This window comes from Echinops telfairi, unplaced genomic scaffold (assembly GCF_000313985.2).
Source record: "Echinops telfairi isolate 266 unplaced genomic scaffold, ASM31398v2 ScPeMD7_3533;HRSCAF=4204_0, whole genome shotgun sequence".
NCBI classification, from domain to species: domain Eukaryota; kingdom Metazoa; phylum Chordata; class Mammalia; order Afrosoricida; family Tenrecidae; genus Echinops; species Echinops telfairi.
The window spans coordinates 34,908,986-34,924,543 of NW_022107431.1; the positions used below are offsets into that span (position 1 = coordinate 34,908,986).

Genomic DNA, 15,558 nt, shown 5'->3' on the forward strand with positions numbered 1-15,558 from the left:
CAACTTTCTGGAGGCCAGTTTTATCTTCTTTTAAAATGGGCATGTGTTGTCATCTCATTGACTATCTTTAAGTGAACAGTTGGCTACCTTGGGGTTTGTTCGGCTTTTATTAAAGAGCTCCTCTAACTTTTTCCCTCGACTCTGTGGCAGGAGGTTTCTAAATGGACATGAATTGTAGAACTCCACAATCCCACTCACGGCCTCAGAGTGGATTCTGACTCATCGCAGCCCTCTAGGACAGAGGAAGCATGGCCCCGTGGGTGTCTTAGACTGCCACGGTGTGGAAGTAGAAAGTCTCTTCTTTCTCCACTGAGTGGCTGGGTTTTTCAGCTAAGACTTTGCTAATTGCTAACAGCACATATCATTCTCACCTCTGACTAGCCCTGCATGTGAACAGCTTTAGTATGATTTGAACAAACTAATGAAAAGCTATAATTGTGCAGTGTGTTAAGTGTTCATTTGCTAACCAAAAGGTTGGTGTTTCAAACCCATTCTTCACTCAGTTGATGTCCTCAGAGCCTTGGAAACCTTATGGGGCAGCTGACTTTGCCTTATGGGGATAGAGGGGGACATGACGTGGGTGGGGTGAGGGGGTTTAAGAGGTAGGATGGACTCTCTGGAAAAGGGTTTCATCCTAATATGCTAACCCAGATGTTGATTCCTTGATGGACAGAGATGGAAAAGTTAATGAGACCTACACCTGTGTGTGTTTTCAACTTCAGCTTGACTTAGAACCGATATCTTTCCAGATGAGATGTATTATGCTATATCCTTAAAGGTGATTCATTACCAAAAAATGCAGAGAAAGACTTGAAGAACAAAAAGATAAACCCGAACATAATAAAAGTTTTCCCCCCCCAAGTTTTGATCATTGTAAAGGAGAGAATCAGAGCCTCTTTCTTTAGATACTTCATGGTGTTTGAATGCGCTAAAGACTGGACTATGGCATCGCGGGAAGCTGAATGATGAAAGAAAAATTCAAATGGATTTTATTTATTTTTGAGAAAACAAAGAAGGGGTTCCTTTCATAACCTCTGTGATCAATTCTTTGTGAAAACTTGGTGACCTCAAGTCAGAAATAAACTTTCCACAGCATAAATGCAGCCGAGTCAAGATAATGGTCTCACTTCTGAGCCGAGTAAGATAAGGACACATCTTGAGCTATTGCTGGATGCTGCTTGAATGGGGAAATTGACTCAACTTAACCTTGACCGGATCTTTGAGTTAGCTAAACTCCCCCACTGTTTCTGATCCAATGATGCAAGAAATGACTTGAAAGGATCAACCATCTGAGGGAAGCATTTTTCTATAAGCTGTGGGAGTCATGCCTTACGAGCATAAATGTTTTCGAAATAAAATGGATAAGTCTAACAAGCAAATAGTCACAGTCTTTCCTTTTCACAGGGAGTGTCAGCACAGAAAGAAGGCCCTGCAGCCAGCACGGAGACACAGCGCCAGCGGTAAGGCGATCCGTTTCTGCTTTGTTAAAACTGGTGGGGAGCTGCAAAGTGATTGTGGTTGCAGTGACCCAAAATGCCACTATTGAAAACTTTCATCTCTTCCCTTTAGCCAAAAGTTATATCTCCTCAAGAAAATTAAGCTCATGTTTTCTACTCAGTGAAGGTAACTTAATTATTGTCATTTGTTTTTTACATGCCAAGCCCTTCATTGGGCTCACATCGAAGAGTACCTTTCCCAGTTATTTTTCTAAGGAATCTGAAATGAGAAGCATCTGCAGGACGCTCCGGATTTCAAGTAACAGTTGTCTTTGCCTGAGACGGTGTGGCTGAGTTTCTATTTGGCCATAACCTTTCCCCATCAAAGAAGTGTGGACAGAGACACCCTTTTGCCTTCTGATAGTTAATAATGCAGGCGAACCAGTGGCCACCAGTCTGTGTGTCACCGTTTGGCCACGCTACCTGTTCCATCTGCTGTGGAATTGTGTAGGTTTTCCCCTATTTGTTCAGACGATCCTAATTCTGGTTTAATGGCTTAATGGGTGGCTTTCTTTTCACAGATTTTTGTCTGAAATGGCATTCGCCCAGATACTTTAGTTTTGCAGGGAAAGAAAATAAGACTTTAGAAACCCATTATTTAATATTTTTTTGGTATTTTACAGTATATGAAGGAGCTTTAAATTGTTCATGGAAAATAGAATTAAAGAATAGTTAAATTTTTCATGAGTTTTTTTGAAGCTCCCTCTTTGAGAAGAGTATGATCAGGCAACTTTAAACAGTCGCTCTCCCTGCCTATGAGAGGCACTATATCATACTCAGATTAATGAGAGGTCATTTCTGAGCCCTGCAAGTCGGGTGTAAGAGTTAATTCACAGTGAAGGCATGGGCTTGAGTCCCATCTTGACTCTCAGTGAAAGACCAGGCAGCATGAGGAAGTGCACCCCACGTTTCATCTTCTCCGAGCTGACTACACCAGGAACAGAGTACAGTCGAAGTGCAGAGCGACACCATGCTCCTTTATGAGACTGTCTAGTAGAAAGTATGCATGTGAAAAACATTAACACTTAGCCATTAGCATATGTAAAGAACATTTAGTGATTTGAGAAAGATTGTTTTAAACACTTGCATTGAAAGTGATTTAATCTAATCAAACTATAGCACACGTATGACCTAGTCTAATGAAACTCTGGTGGACTTGTTAACACTCCTATGCTCCAGACTTGAAAAACTGACTGCTGCTACTCCTTTCTTCAGTATTTATTCAGTAACACTAAGTCTCCATTAGTGAGAACACATCTTTTAACAAATAGATTTTTAGCTGTTTATAAGATAACTTTGCCTTTTCCCCAGAGGCCTGCACATCTATCATGACAAGTCAAAACCAAATTCAGGCTGTCTCATCAGGGTTGCCCCAATTAGGATCACGAGGGTCATTTGTCTAAGTGCTGCTTAAAAATACCCTAACCTGACAGGAATTAATGAGTATTGTCACCCAGTTTGTCATCATTAGTCGATTTCAATATTTCAGATGATCATATTATTCAGGAAACAGTTCCAAGGTATTTGTGATGTTGCTTGCACTCAAGATTAAAGTTACTCATAAATGTATTGACTTGAATCATGCAACTTCAGTTTTAGTCTGTCACGTGGATTTTGTGCTGACCATACTTACTCTTTAGCATGTTGAGTTGATTTTGTTGTCAGATTGTAGTCATTGTCTAGCCCAATCTATAGGGTTAAATTGTTACTACATACTACATGTTTATGCTTCAGTGTAACACTTCACACATGTACTTTTGGTAAATGTCTGTTTTACATCTTAACATATTTGGGGTAGCACATTTGTGCATAAATACACGAATGAAAAGTCTTTCACTCAAAGCTGCACTTTATTTCTTCCACTCTGTTCGATTTCCTAGGAATTCATAAAAAGGGTGAATGTGTGCCCTTAAAACCCATAAAGTGGAACCTGTGCCCAATCTCTCCGTGTAGATAACTGCAGGGTGGAGAGGAAACTGATAAAACTTACAAGCTCTTATAACTTAAACCATAAAAGAGTCTGTTTTCATTGTTCACTATAATTGTAATTCAAAAGTAGTTCTACTGAAATTCAAATTTAAGTGCAAAATTATACATTATCCTTTAAGATAACTTGTGAGTTGTCCATAATGTTGTATCTTAAGTATCTGCACATGTTTCTCTCCACACTTTATACTTTATGAAGCTTATGTTGATTTTTTCCCATTAGTATATTCCCCTGGCATCTAGTTTGTTAACAATTTCCCCCAGTTCTCTTTTGACTTTTCTGAATTTCTGAAAACTTGTACATTTTTGAAGGATTCATATGCCTAGAGGACTGACTGTAATATAAGAGGGCCAGAAGAGGACTTTATTTTCTTCGTAGTCGACTGACTAGGCCCTTCCCAGTACCACTGGGGATGGGGGGAAGTGGAGAGAAAAGAGTGAATACCCAAAAAAACCCAAAGGGTGAAATAGCGTTTGTGACTTTGAATCTCTTGATCTCCTTAGAAAAAATGAATTGTGAATTTTAAATTGTTAATACACAATACATAGAATAACATACTGTGATGGCTTGTGTGTTGCTTTGATACTGAAGCTGTGTTAGCAGTATTGCAAATACCAGCAGGGTCGCCCAGGAGGACCAAGGTGTAGAGGAACTTCTAGATTAACAACAGTCTAGGGGGTAGGAATAGACTGTCAGCTCCCGAGGGCTCCGCCGTGGAACGTTGTCAGATGATCCCCTCAGGCGGAAAGCCACTCAGAAGAAAATGGGAGAAGAGCAGCCTCCTCAGAAGAGATGGCGTGGATGACCTTCATTTGCTGAGGGGTCACGGCTCAAAAGGAGGACAAATGGCTGAAACCATCATGAATCGTTGGGACTTGGAACCCAAACTCTCTGCCGTTGAGTAGATTCCAACTCCGAGCCACCTGTCGGACAGACTAGGACAGCCCTTTGGGGTCTCCGGACTGAAGGTGCTTGTGGAAGCAGAAAGCCTCATCTTCCTCCCCAGGGCGACTGATGAACTCAAGCCACAGACCTTTCAGTGTTCCCGCCATGCCACTAGGACTCCTGTGCTAAGTGTCATTCTAAGAGAATCGGAAGTCATCCAAAAGATGAGTGGAACACACAAAGGTCCATATCCTAGGTATTAATGAGCTAAAATGGATTGGGTTATTCTAGATGGAATTATTTTGCGTCTGATAATAATGTGGTTTACTATGCAGGTAATGACAGAGGAATAGCATCACATGTATTGTCAGAAAGAACATTTCAAGATCTGTCTTGAGAATTAGACATTCCCTTATAGAAGGGGGTCACAAGGAAGAGACGAGCCAGGGTGCAGTATAGCACCAATAAAACAACTTTCTTCTAGTTCTTTAATGCTTCCTCCCCGCCCACTATCATGACCCCCATTTTACCTTACAAATCCAGCTAGACCAGAGCATGTACAGTGGTACAGCTAAGAGCTCACAATACAGGGAATCCAGGACCCATAGACCCCTCAGGACCAAAAATGAGAATAGCGAGGCCAGGAGAGGAAGGGGAAGGTGGGGGTGGTGAGGGTGGAGAAAGGGGGAACTGATCACAATGATCTACATATAACCTCCTCCCAGGGGGATGAACAGCAGAAAAGAGGGTGAAAGGAGACCGGTCAGTGTAAGACATGAAAAAACATTTTAAATTATCAAGGGTTCATGAGAGAGGGAGCAGGGAAGGGGGGGAAATGAGCTAATACCAAGGGCTCAAGTAGAAAGAAAATGTTTTGAAAATGATGGCAACATATATACAAAGGTGCTTGGCGCAATGGATATATGTATGGATTGTGATAAGATCCCCCCAGTAAAATGATTGAAAAAAAAGATGTGTCTTGAAGCACAGTGCTGACAGTGAAAGGAGACTATCTACATGCCTACAAGGAAGCCCAGTGAACACAACTGTTAGTCAAATTTACACACCAACCACTAAAGCTAGTGATGAAAAACTTGAAATTTAACCAAATTCTTTTTTCTGAAACTGGTCAAACATGCACTCAAGATGCATTGGCAATTGCTGGCAACTGGAATGTGAAACTTGAAAAATAAGAGGAAGGATTAGTACTGTGCAAATAGGGCCTTGGTGATAGAAATGAAGCTGGAGATCACATGAAAGAATGTTATACAGTCAATGGCTTCTTCATTACAAATACCTTTTTAAACAAAGAACATCACCTATACTCATGGACTTCATTCACCAAATGGAATATATGGAAATCAAATTGATTGCATCTGTGGGAAGAGAGGATGGAGAAGCTCAATATCAGCAGCCCACTCAAAGTCAGGGCTGGTTGTAGAACAGAACATCAATTACACATATGTGAGTTAAGGTAGTAGCTGAAGAAAATTAAAATAGATCCACAAGAGCCAAAACATGAGTATATCCCACCTGATTTAGAGACTATATCAAGAACAGATTTTTTGCATTAAACAGTGTTGACAGAAGACCTGACCAGTTTGGGGGCAAAATCAGGAACATTGTGCTTGAAGAAAACAAAAAGTTATTAAGAAGGCAGGAAAGAAAGAAAATACCAAGGTGGATATAATAAGAGACTGTGAAACTTGTTCTTGAACGTAGAGTACCTAAATCTAAAATTGGAAGAAATAAAAATAATAATGGAAGAAATAAATAAGCTGAACAGAAAATTTCAAAAGGCAGTTTGAGAGGACAACGTGTTAAGTATAGTGAAATGTCCAAAGACCTGGAGTGTAAATGCCACGAAAGGTAGAAAATATTCAGCATATATCAAGCTGAAAGAATCAATGAAAAAATTCAAGTTGCTAGTTGAAAGTTGGAGGATTCTGTAGGGAAAATACTGAACAATGCAGAAAGCATCCAAAGAAGATGGATGAACACATAGAATCACTGGACCAAAAAGAACTGGTTGACATTCAGCCATTTCAAAGTGTAGCACATGATCAGGAACCGACAGTGCTGAAGAAAAAAGTGCAAAAAGCAGTGCTCCAGGAAATGGGGACATACCAACTGAAACAGTTCAACAAGCTGACACAGTGCTGGAAGCACCGTTAGTCTCTGCCAAGAAATTTGGAAGACAGATACCTGGCTAACAGGCTGGAAGAGATTCATATTGTTGCCCATTCGAAGGAAAAGTAACCCGACAGAATGTGGTAATTATCAAATATACAAAATGACCACTTGTGATAAGAGTTGTATGAGCCCCTAATAAAAAGGTTTTTTTGAAAAATGGCTACAGCAGTACATCAACAGGGTGGTCCCAGAAATTCAAGCCAGATTCAGAAAAAGACGTGGAAGAAGGGATATCACTGTTACATCAGATGGGTCTTGGCTGAAAGCAGAGAACACCAGAAAGATGTTTACTGTACCTCGCTACTGGACTGTGGATTATAACAAACTATGGGTCGAATTGTGAATTCCAGAACACTTACTTATGCTCATGGAGGATCTGTACATAGACCAAAAGGCAGTAGTTCTGACCGATCAATGGAATAGTTTGGCTTGAAATCAGGAAACAGAACAAGCAGGGTTTAAGATCATGGAATTTCTGCATCAGAGCCATATCCTTTTACCATACTTATTCAATCTGTATGCTAAGCACAGAATCTAAGAAACTGTACGATATGAAGAAGACGTCTGCATTAGGATCGAAGAACCTCATTCACAACCTACAGTGCACAGATGTCATAACCTTGCTTTCTGAAAGCGAGGAGGTCCGGAAGCACTTGGTGATGAAAATCAAAGACTTCCATCTTCAATATGGAGTGCAAGTCAATGTAAATGAAACAAAAATTCTCACAACTGAACCAACAGACTATCACGATTATTGGAGAAAAGACTGAAGTTGTTAAAGATTTCATTTTATTTCTATATACAATCATATACACTATATACACTCATGGAAACATCAGTCATGAAATCAAAGGTTATGTTACATTGGGCAAACCTTCTGTATAAAATCTCTTTAAAGTGTTAAAGAGAAAAGATATCTCTTTGAGTTCTAAGATGCACCTGACCCGAGCCATGCTATTTTCAGTCACCCCGTAAGCCTACGAAAGTTGGCCAATGGATAAGGAAAACCACAGAGGAATGGATCCATTTGAATTATGGTGCTGGTGAAAAATACTGAAAGTACCACAGACTTACCTAAGAAAGAACAAATCTGTCCAGAAGGAAGTACAGTAGAATGCTCCTTAGAAGCAAGGATGACAGGGCTTCTTCTCGTGCACGTTGAGGGTTGCCCCAGTCCCTGGAAAAGGACATCATGCTTGGTCAAGTAAAGGGTACGTGAAAAAGAGGATGATCCTCAGCTGAATGGACTGATGCCGTGGCTGCGACAATGGGTTCAAAGGTAACAACAATCGTAAGAATAGCGCAGTGTACATGTAGTCTTTGTGAGTGTGAACAGACTTGAAGGAGCCTCACAATGATTTTTCATAGCAGAAGGGAAGTACACAAAGTTTATAAATGATACATAATTTGACTAAATTTACAAGAATGTGAGATGTTAGAAGACTCCACAAGGTGATTCAGGTATGAATTACAAAGATGTTAGAAAAAACATGAGGAATTATAAGAAGTCGTAAGATAATTTGGGCATGAGAGTATGATCAAGGGATTAATGCAAAGGACTGAAATTAAAAGATGAGCCAGTCAGGGTGCGATGTAGCAACGATGAAAAGTACAACTTTCCTCTAGTTCCTAAATGCTTCCTCCCAGCTCCCACTATCATGACACGAATTCTACCTTGTAAGTCTGGCTAGACCAGAGGATGTACACTGGTACAGATAGGAACTGGAAATCCAGGGAATCCAGGGCGGATGAGCCCCACAGGACCAGTGGTGTGAGTGGCGATACTGGGAGGGTAGTGGGAAAGTGGGTAGGAAAGACGGAACCGATTACAAGGAACTATATGTGACCTCCTCCCTGGGAGACAGACAGCCGAAAAGTGGGTGAAGGGAGACGTCGGATAGGGCAAGATATGACAAAATAACAATTCATAAATTATCAAGGGCTCATGAGGGAGAGGGGAGCGGGGAGGGTGGGAAAAATGAGGACCTAATGCCGGGGGTTTAAGTGGAGAGGAAATGTTTTGAGAATGATGAGGGCAATGAATGTACAAATGCACTTTACACAATTGATGTATGTATGGATTGTAATAAGAGTTGTATGAGCCCCTAATAAAATGATTTAAAAAAAGATAATGGAATTTGTCTGTGAAATTTTTTATTCTCATATTTGAGATTTTAAAAAAAGTAATAAAAAGCAACTCATTCACCAGGGTAGCATGGAGATAGGGAGAAGGTAAAGGAACCATGAAGCTACAATGTTTTACACTGGGAGTGATAAGGATCTGAATAAAGAGAGGGACGTGGAGAAAGCAGTATACTTATGAGAAACCTTGGCAATCAGAACTGACCAGGAGGACTCAGAAGAAAATTGATGAAAATATGATTAATCTAAATTTGTAGAGAATTATGGCTGAAAGAATTATTGAGAGAATGATGGCCCCAGTAACAAGCGTGAGGGGAAATTAAGAAGAAAGCATGAAAAATAAGAAGAAAGTATTCTTCCTCAGGAAGAAGAGATTCAGTTCAGTCAGCTTCCATTGTCCGGTCCAACTCAACAACCCTCAAGGAAAAGGAGCCCCGAGGGTGCAGTGGGTACACCGTGTGCTGCTAGCCAGAGGTGAGCAGTACGAGACCAGCAGCCACTCGGAGCGAGAAAGATAAGGCTTTTCCACTGCACTCCAGAGTTACAGTCTCAGAAACCCACAGGGGAGTTCTGTTATGTTCTATAGGGTCTCTTTGAGTTGTAATAAATAGGATGTCAGTGAGTTTTAGTGAGAACACTGTAGGAATGCGGGGAACTCCTGAGTATTTCCAAGACTGTAAATCTTTATGGGAACGGAAAGCAGGCCGATGGGTTAGCAGTTCAACATCACTTTGTGCCTGATTGACTCAGTGGCAGTGGGTTTAGATAACGGTTTAGACATGCTAAATCCAGGTAACTGGGGGCCATGAACAGTAGAACCGGGAATGCACTCTTTGTTTTTATTGTTATCAGATGTCATCGAGTTAGTTTTGACTCATGAAGACTCTGTGCACAACAACAAGATATAACACTGCACCGTCCTGCACCGTCCTCAGTTTTCTTATGTCTGAGCCCGTTGTCACAGCCAGCGTCCATCCATCTTATTGAGGGCCTTCCTCTTTTCTCGCCGCCCTTCTACTTCAGCAAGCATGATGGGACAAATCTCTCCTGGAAACGTGGCCAAAGTACATGAGACTTGCCATTCTCATTTCTTTTTTTTCTTTTTTTTAACATTTTATTAGGGGCTCATACAACTGTTATCGCAGTCCATACACACATCAATTGTGTAAAGCGCATTTGTACGTCATTCTCAAAACATTTTCTCTCCACTTAAACCTCGACATTAGGTCCTCATTTTTCCCCTCCCTCCCCGCTCTAAGGAGCACTCTGCCTATACTTCTTCCGAGCCAGATCTGTTTATTTGGGTTTTTTGCAGTCCATTGTACTTTCCATATTCTCCGCCAGCACTTTAATTCGCATGTATTAATTCTTCTTTGGGCTTCCTTAGTCAGTGTCCAACTTTCACATGCATATGAGGCCATGAAAATACCCTAGCTTGGGCAGGCCGACCCTAGTCCTCAAAGTAAAATCCTTGCTTTTCCAAAAAAATAAAAAGACCTAAAGAGGTCTTGCACAGCAGATTAACCTAGTGAAACTCGTTCTTTGATCTCTTGACTGCTACGTCTGAGAACATTGATTGTGGATCCAAGCAAGACAGAATCCTTGACAACTTCAAACTCTTCTGCATTTATCAAAATGTGACCTGTTGGTACAGCTGTGAGGATTTGGGGTCTTCTTTACATTGAATTGTCATCCATACTGAAGGCTACAATCCTTGATCGTCTTCAGCAAGTGCTTCAAGTCTTCCTTTCAGCAAGCAAGGTTGTGTCCTCTGCCTATCACAGGTTGTTAAGAGCCTTCCTCCACTATGATGCAGCATTCTTCGTCATACAGTCCAGTTTCTCTGATGATTTACTCAGCATACAGATTGAATAAATATGGTGGGAAGATATAACTCCAGTGCACACTTCTCCTGATTTTAAACCATGCAGTATTCTTTTGTTCTCTTTGAACAATTGCCTCTTGACCCATGTTCCTCTTGATCAAGTTCCACATGATCACAATGAAGTGTTCTAGATTTCCCATTCTTTTCAAAGCTGCCTGTAGTTTGTTATGATCCATACAGTTGAATGCCTTGGCACAGTCAATGAAATACAAACAAATTTCTTTCTGGTATTCTCTGTTTTGAGTAAAGATCCATCTGACATCAACATGGTATCCCTTGTTACAGGTCCTCTTCTGAATCTGGCACCTCCCTGTCACTGTCCTACTACTGCAACCATTGTTGGATGATTTTCAGCAAAATTTTACTTGCAGGTGATATCAGTGATACTGTTCTATAGTTTGAGCATTCTGTTGGGCCACCTTTGTTAGGAATGAGTACAAATATGGATCTCTTCTAGTCATTTGGCCAAGTATCTGTTTTCCAAATTTTCGAGCATAGAAGAGTGAGTGCTGCTAGTTCTTAATCAGCTTGTTTAAACATTTCAATTGGTATCCCATCAATTTCTGGAACTTGAATTTTTCTTTTTCTTTTTGCTAATGCTTTCAATACAACTTGGACTCCTTTTTTCTAGTACTTTTGGTTTTTGTTCATATGCTACCTACTGAAATTGTGTCATGTCAACTAGTTCTTTTTGGTACAGTGACCATTGTGTCCATCTTCTTTGATGCTTCCTACATCGTTCAGTATTTTGCCCATAAAATCTTTCAGTATTGCAACTTGAGGGTTGAATATTGAATATTTTCTTTAGTTCTTTCAGTTTAAGGTATGCTGAGTGTGTTCTTCCACTTTGGTTTTCTGACTCTAGGTCTTTGCACACTTCATTAGAATAATTGACTTTGTCTTCTCCAGCTGCCCTTTGAAATTTTCTGTTCAGCTCTTTAATGTCATCATTCCTTCCGTTTGCTTTAATTATTCTATGATTAAGAGAAAGTTTGAAGAGTCCCTTCTGACATCAACTTTGGTCTTTCTTTCTTTTTATGAACATCTGCTTTCTTCATGAATGATGTTTTTTTATGTCTTTCCATAGCTCATCAGGCCTCCTGTCATCAGTGTTCAATACATCAAGTCTGTTTTTGAGAAGTTCTCAAAATTCAGATGTGATAAACTCAAGGTTGGATTTTGGCTCTTGTGGACTTGTTCTCATTTTCTTCAGCTTCAAACTCACCTTACATACGAGCAATTGATGGTCTGTTCCACACTCAGCCCTTGGCTTGGTTTACCTGCTGATATTGAGCTTTACATAGTCTTCTTCCCACAAATGTAGTCAGTTTAATTTCTGTGTATTCAATCTGGAGAAGTTCATATGCATAGTCAAAATTTGTGTTGTTGAAAAAAATTGTTTGTTATGAACAAAGTCATTGATCTTGCACAACTCTATCATATGCTCTCCAGCTTCATTTCTATTACCGAGACCATATTGTCCAACTGCCATTGTTTACTTTTCCCCCAAACTTTTGCATTCCAATTGCCAATAATTATCCCTGCGTCTTGATGGCATGTTTGGTCAATTTCTGACTGAAGACCTTGGTAGGATGTTTCAGTTTCTTCATCACTAGCTTTAGTGATTGCTACATAGATTTAAATAATAGTTGTACTGTTTGGATTTCTTTGAATCGGACAGATGTAATCCTATCAAAGACACCATTGTATGTTAAAGACAGATCTCAAAATGTGTTTTTGACCAGGAATGCATTACCACTTCTCTTGAATCTGTCATTCCAAGTGTGCTGCAACATGGGATTTTCTGATTCAGAATGGCCAACCCCAGTCCGTTGCAGCTCACCAGTGCCTAGGATATGAATCTTTAGTGAATTCCATTTCATTTTTGATGATTTACAATCTTTCTAGAATCATCCTGCATACATTCCAATTTCTGATTGTTAGTTGGTTTTTGTGTCTGTAGCTTCTCATTTTGAGACGTACCCCATCCGCAAATGAAGGTCCTAAAGACTGCTCCCACCGGCTTTACGCTGCCCATGTCATTATGGCAAGTTACACTCTGAGGAGGCAGCTCTTCCTCAGCCTCATTTTGAGTGTCTTCTGACCTGAAGGGCTCGTCTTCGGGCTTCACTCTGTCCGTGTTCTGCTTCTATTCAGTAGGCCTGCAGTGTCTGACAGTGTTCCGATGCTAGGCATAAAGGTTTTCAGTGGCTAATTTCTCCAGAGTAGGCAACTTACTCCTTCATAATCTGTTCTTAGTATAGAAAGTCTGCTGAACCCTGTTCACTTTGGGTGACCCTGTTGCCATTTGAAATACCAGTGACATAACTTCTAGCATCACAGCAACACACAAGCCACCACAGGAGGACAAAATGACAGATATGTCATGGGAATGGAGTCTTCGCTCTTAGATAGAATATGCATTTTAAGATCTAAATTGTTTGTGCTTGATAGCTCTGTACTCTGAAAATGATCCCGGAAAGGTGGCGCAGCAGCAACTAGAGGGCTCAGGCCCAGGTCGGGGAGGTCACATGCTATCATCCTGCTAGAGAGGCAGAACTGCAAGTATCCCACCCGGGACCCCATCCAGGTATCCAGGTCTGTGATAAAGGGGAGGCACGTTGCAGTCTCCTTCCCACCTCCCAAATCCACTCTCCACAGAGGTCCTCATCCAAAGTACCAAATATGAGTATTGGTACTGGAGAGCCAGTGGTGTGATCTACCACCTCCCAGGCTTTCTAGTGTGTCACTGAGCCCTTCGACCACGTTTTAAACCCTCTGCAGCCCTTCCCCCCAGTGCTCACCCTGGTCACTGTGATCCAATCCCAGTTTCTTCCATGTGCCTGCATCTCTCCTACTGAGAGTCTTTATTAGAAGGGGGTTTGAACACACTGACGCTAGGACCAAACTACCTGACTCTGCCACTTTGACTAGGTGTGACTTCAGGCAGTCTCCTACCCCTTTGTGCTTCAGTGGTCTCGTGGAGTTAACGGTATCTGCCTCAAGGATTCATGTAAAGATCAAATACGTTAATACACGTAAAACACTTAGACCTGGCACAAAGTATGTGCTCAGTAAATGTTAACTCTCCTGACTCACTGTATGCTTTGCATGTGCTGTTCTCCTGGAATGCCTCCTCCTTTGGCTAAGAAAGCAATGCTTCTGTTTCCAGCCAGAGTGTCCCAATGTCTGTGAAGCTTGAATTGGATTGTTCTAGCCATGCCATGTCTGCCTTCCCATACTCGCTCCGGCCTGTGTGAGATAGTCTTTTCTCTGCATCTGGGCGATGCCGCAGCTGAAGCAGTAGGCTGCTAAGCACAAGGTCCGTGACCCAAACCAACCAGCTGCTTCAGGAGAGAGAGATGAGCCTTTCCCCGCCCCAAAAGGTCTTCAGTCTCAGAAACAGGGCTGCTCTGCCCTGTAGGTTCACTGTGAGCAGGATTCAATCTGACAGTAGTGGATTTGGTGTTTCAGGTGTTTCTTCCCCAGGATGAAATCTCTCCCAAACCCTACGCCATAACCGGATTTTGTAAAACTCGTTATCAACTGTCTTTGTTCAACACATTAGAAACATAATGACACATGCACAAAAATCAAAATGCTAACAATAGCTTTATCTGTTGACCATTAAGAGTTTACCGTTGGGTTATTTTGTTTGGGATTACTTTTATATAACAGCGGTTTCAGGACTGAACTTTCGCAAAGCCTTTACGACATGCATTTAAAATAGGCTTGGTGATTGAACCTATATATCATTTCCCTTTTCCGATCATTGTCAAACATAATCATGCCAAGGAAGCATAAATCTCGCCCATTGCAGAACGACAAGTTTATGTTGATTGTACCATAAAATGACGGAAACAGTCATTTGAAAAGCTGTACCCGCCCCCCCCAAAAATCATTTAACTCTCATAATCTTATGTTCCATATTGGGAGACGTTTCATCCAAACGTATCAAGCCGGTACCCTGTCTTCCCTGCTGGGGTGGATAGCTGCCACCCAGCTGTTGCACAGGGTTTGTTTGTCCCATGATAAATATTAAGTCCTCCAAGTGTCGTCTTCCGGTGGGAATCCGAATTCTGCCATCAGCCGGTATCTCCAGCACAAGGCCTGCCTTTGGCCTGGGTGGCAGCACCACAGTCCCCGCCTTAGCCACTCCTTCCTAGGGCCACATTGTGGGGTCACAGATAAGTCTGACGCACAGAGATTAAGTCAGATAAATCCCTAGAGGAAATGAAACCTCAAGGTCTGTGTTTTTAATGAAACTTCATCAAATTTCCCTGTCACCGTATTTCTGTCTAGTAATATCTCGTGGCAGTGTGGGCAGATTTCTCTGAGGGTACCTACCCTTTTTTTTTTTTTTAATTTAGAGCTTATTTTACCAAACCTGGACTTCGCATTTTGTTTTTGTTTGGGTTTGATTTTTTTCCAGAAACTATGTCGGAGTTAGCAGATCGGCATTTTGTTTGGAAAATGTGCCCACCTTTATGCTCGTTGTAACTGTTACGTGACCAAACACCATTCTCCTACAGCAACTCCAAGACTGTTGTTGTTATTGTCGTTGTTGTTAGCTGGTGGTGGTTGTGAGTGCCCAGCCACCCAAGTGCAGCAAAGGAACCACTCGCACCCCTGGGCCTCCTCACAGTTGTTCCTGTCTGTGAGCCCGTTGTTGAAGCTGCTACTGTCAGTAATCTTGCTGAAGGGTTTCTTTGTATTCACTGACCCTTGATTCAGTGACCTTCTCCCAGGACTGGCCTCTTCTAGTCAGAGCTTTCCCCCAAACCTAACCCACTGCCATCAAGTCGATTCAGACTCATAGTGACCCTCGAAGACAAAACAGGACTGCCTTTGGGGGCTTCTGAGACGATATCTTTTTTTTTAATCGTTTTATTAGGGGCTCATACAACTCTTATCACAATGCATACATACATCAATTGTGTAAAGCACATTTGTACATTCATTGCCCTCAT

At 41.4% G+C, this 15,558-nt stretch overlaps 1 protein-coding gene across 4 annotated transcripts in view; it reads left to right on the forward strand.

The window, feature by feature from the left end:
* The window catches only part of AHI1 (Abelson helper integration site 1), a 198,859-nt gene that overhangs the window by 117,867 nt on the left and 65,434 nt on the right, over positions 1-15,558 (forward strand). For all 4 annotated transcript variants that reach the window (XM_045294511.1, XM_045294513.1, XM_045294514.1 and 1 more), the window contains one exon: positions 1,405-1,460. In XM_045294511.1, the coding sequence (XP_045150446.1) occupies positions 1,405-1,460 (56 nt within the window). The remainder of the gene's footprint in view (positions 1-1,404; positions 1,461-15,558) is intronic.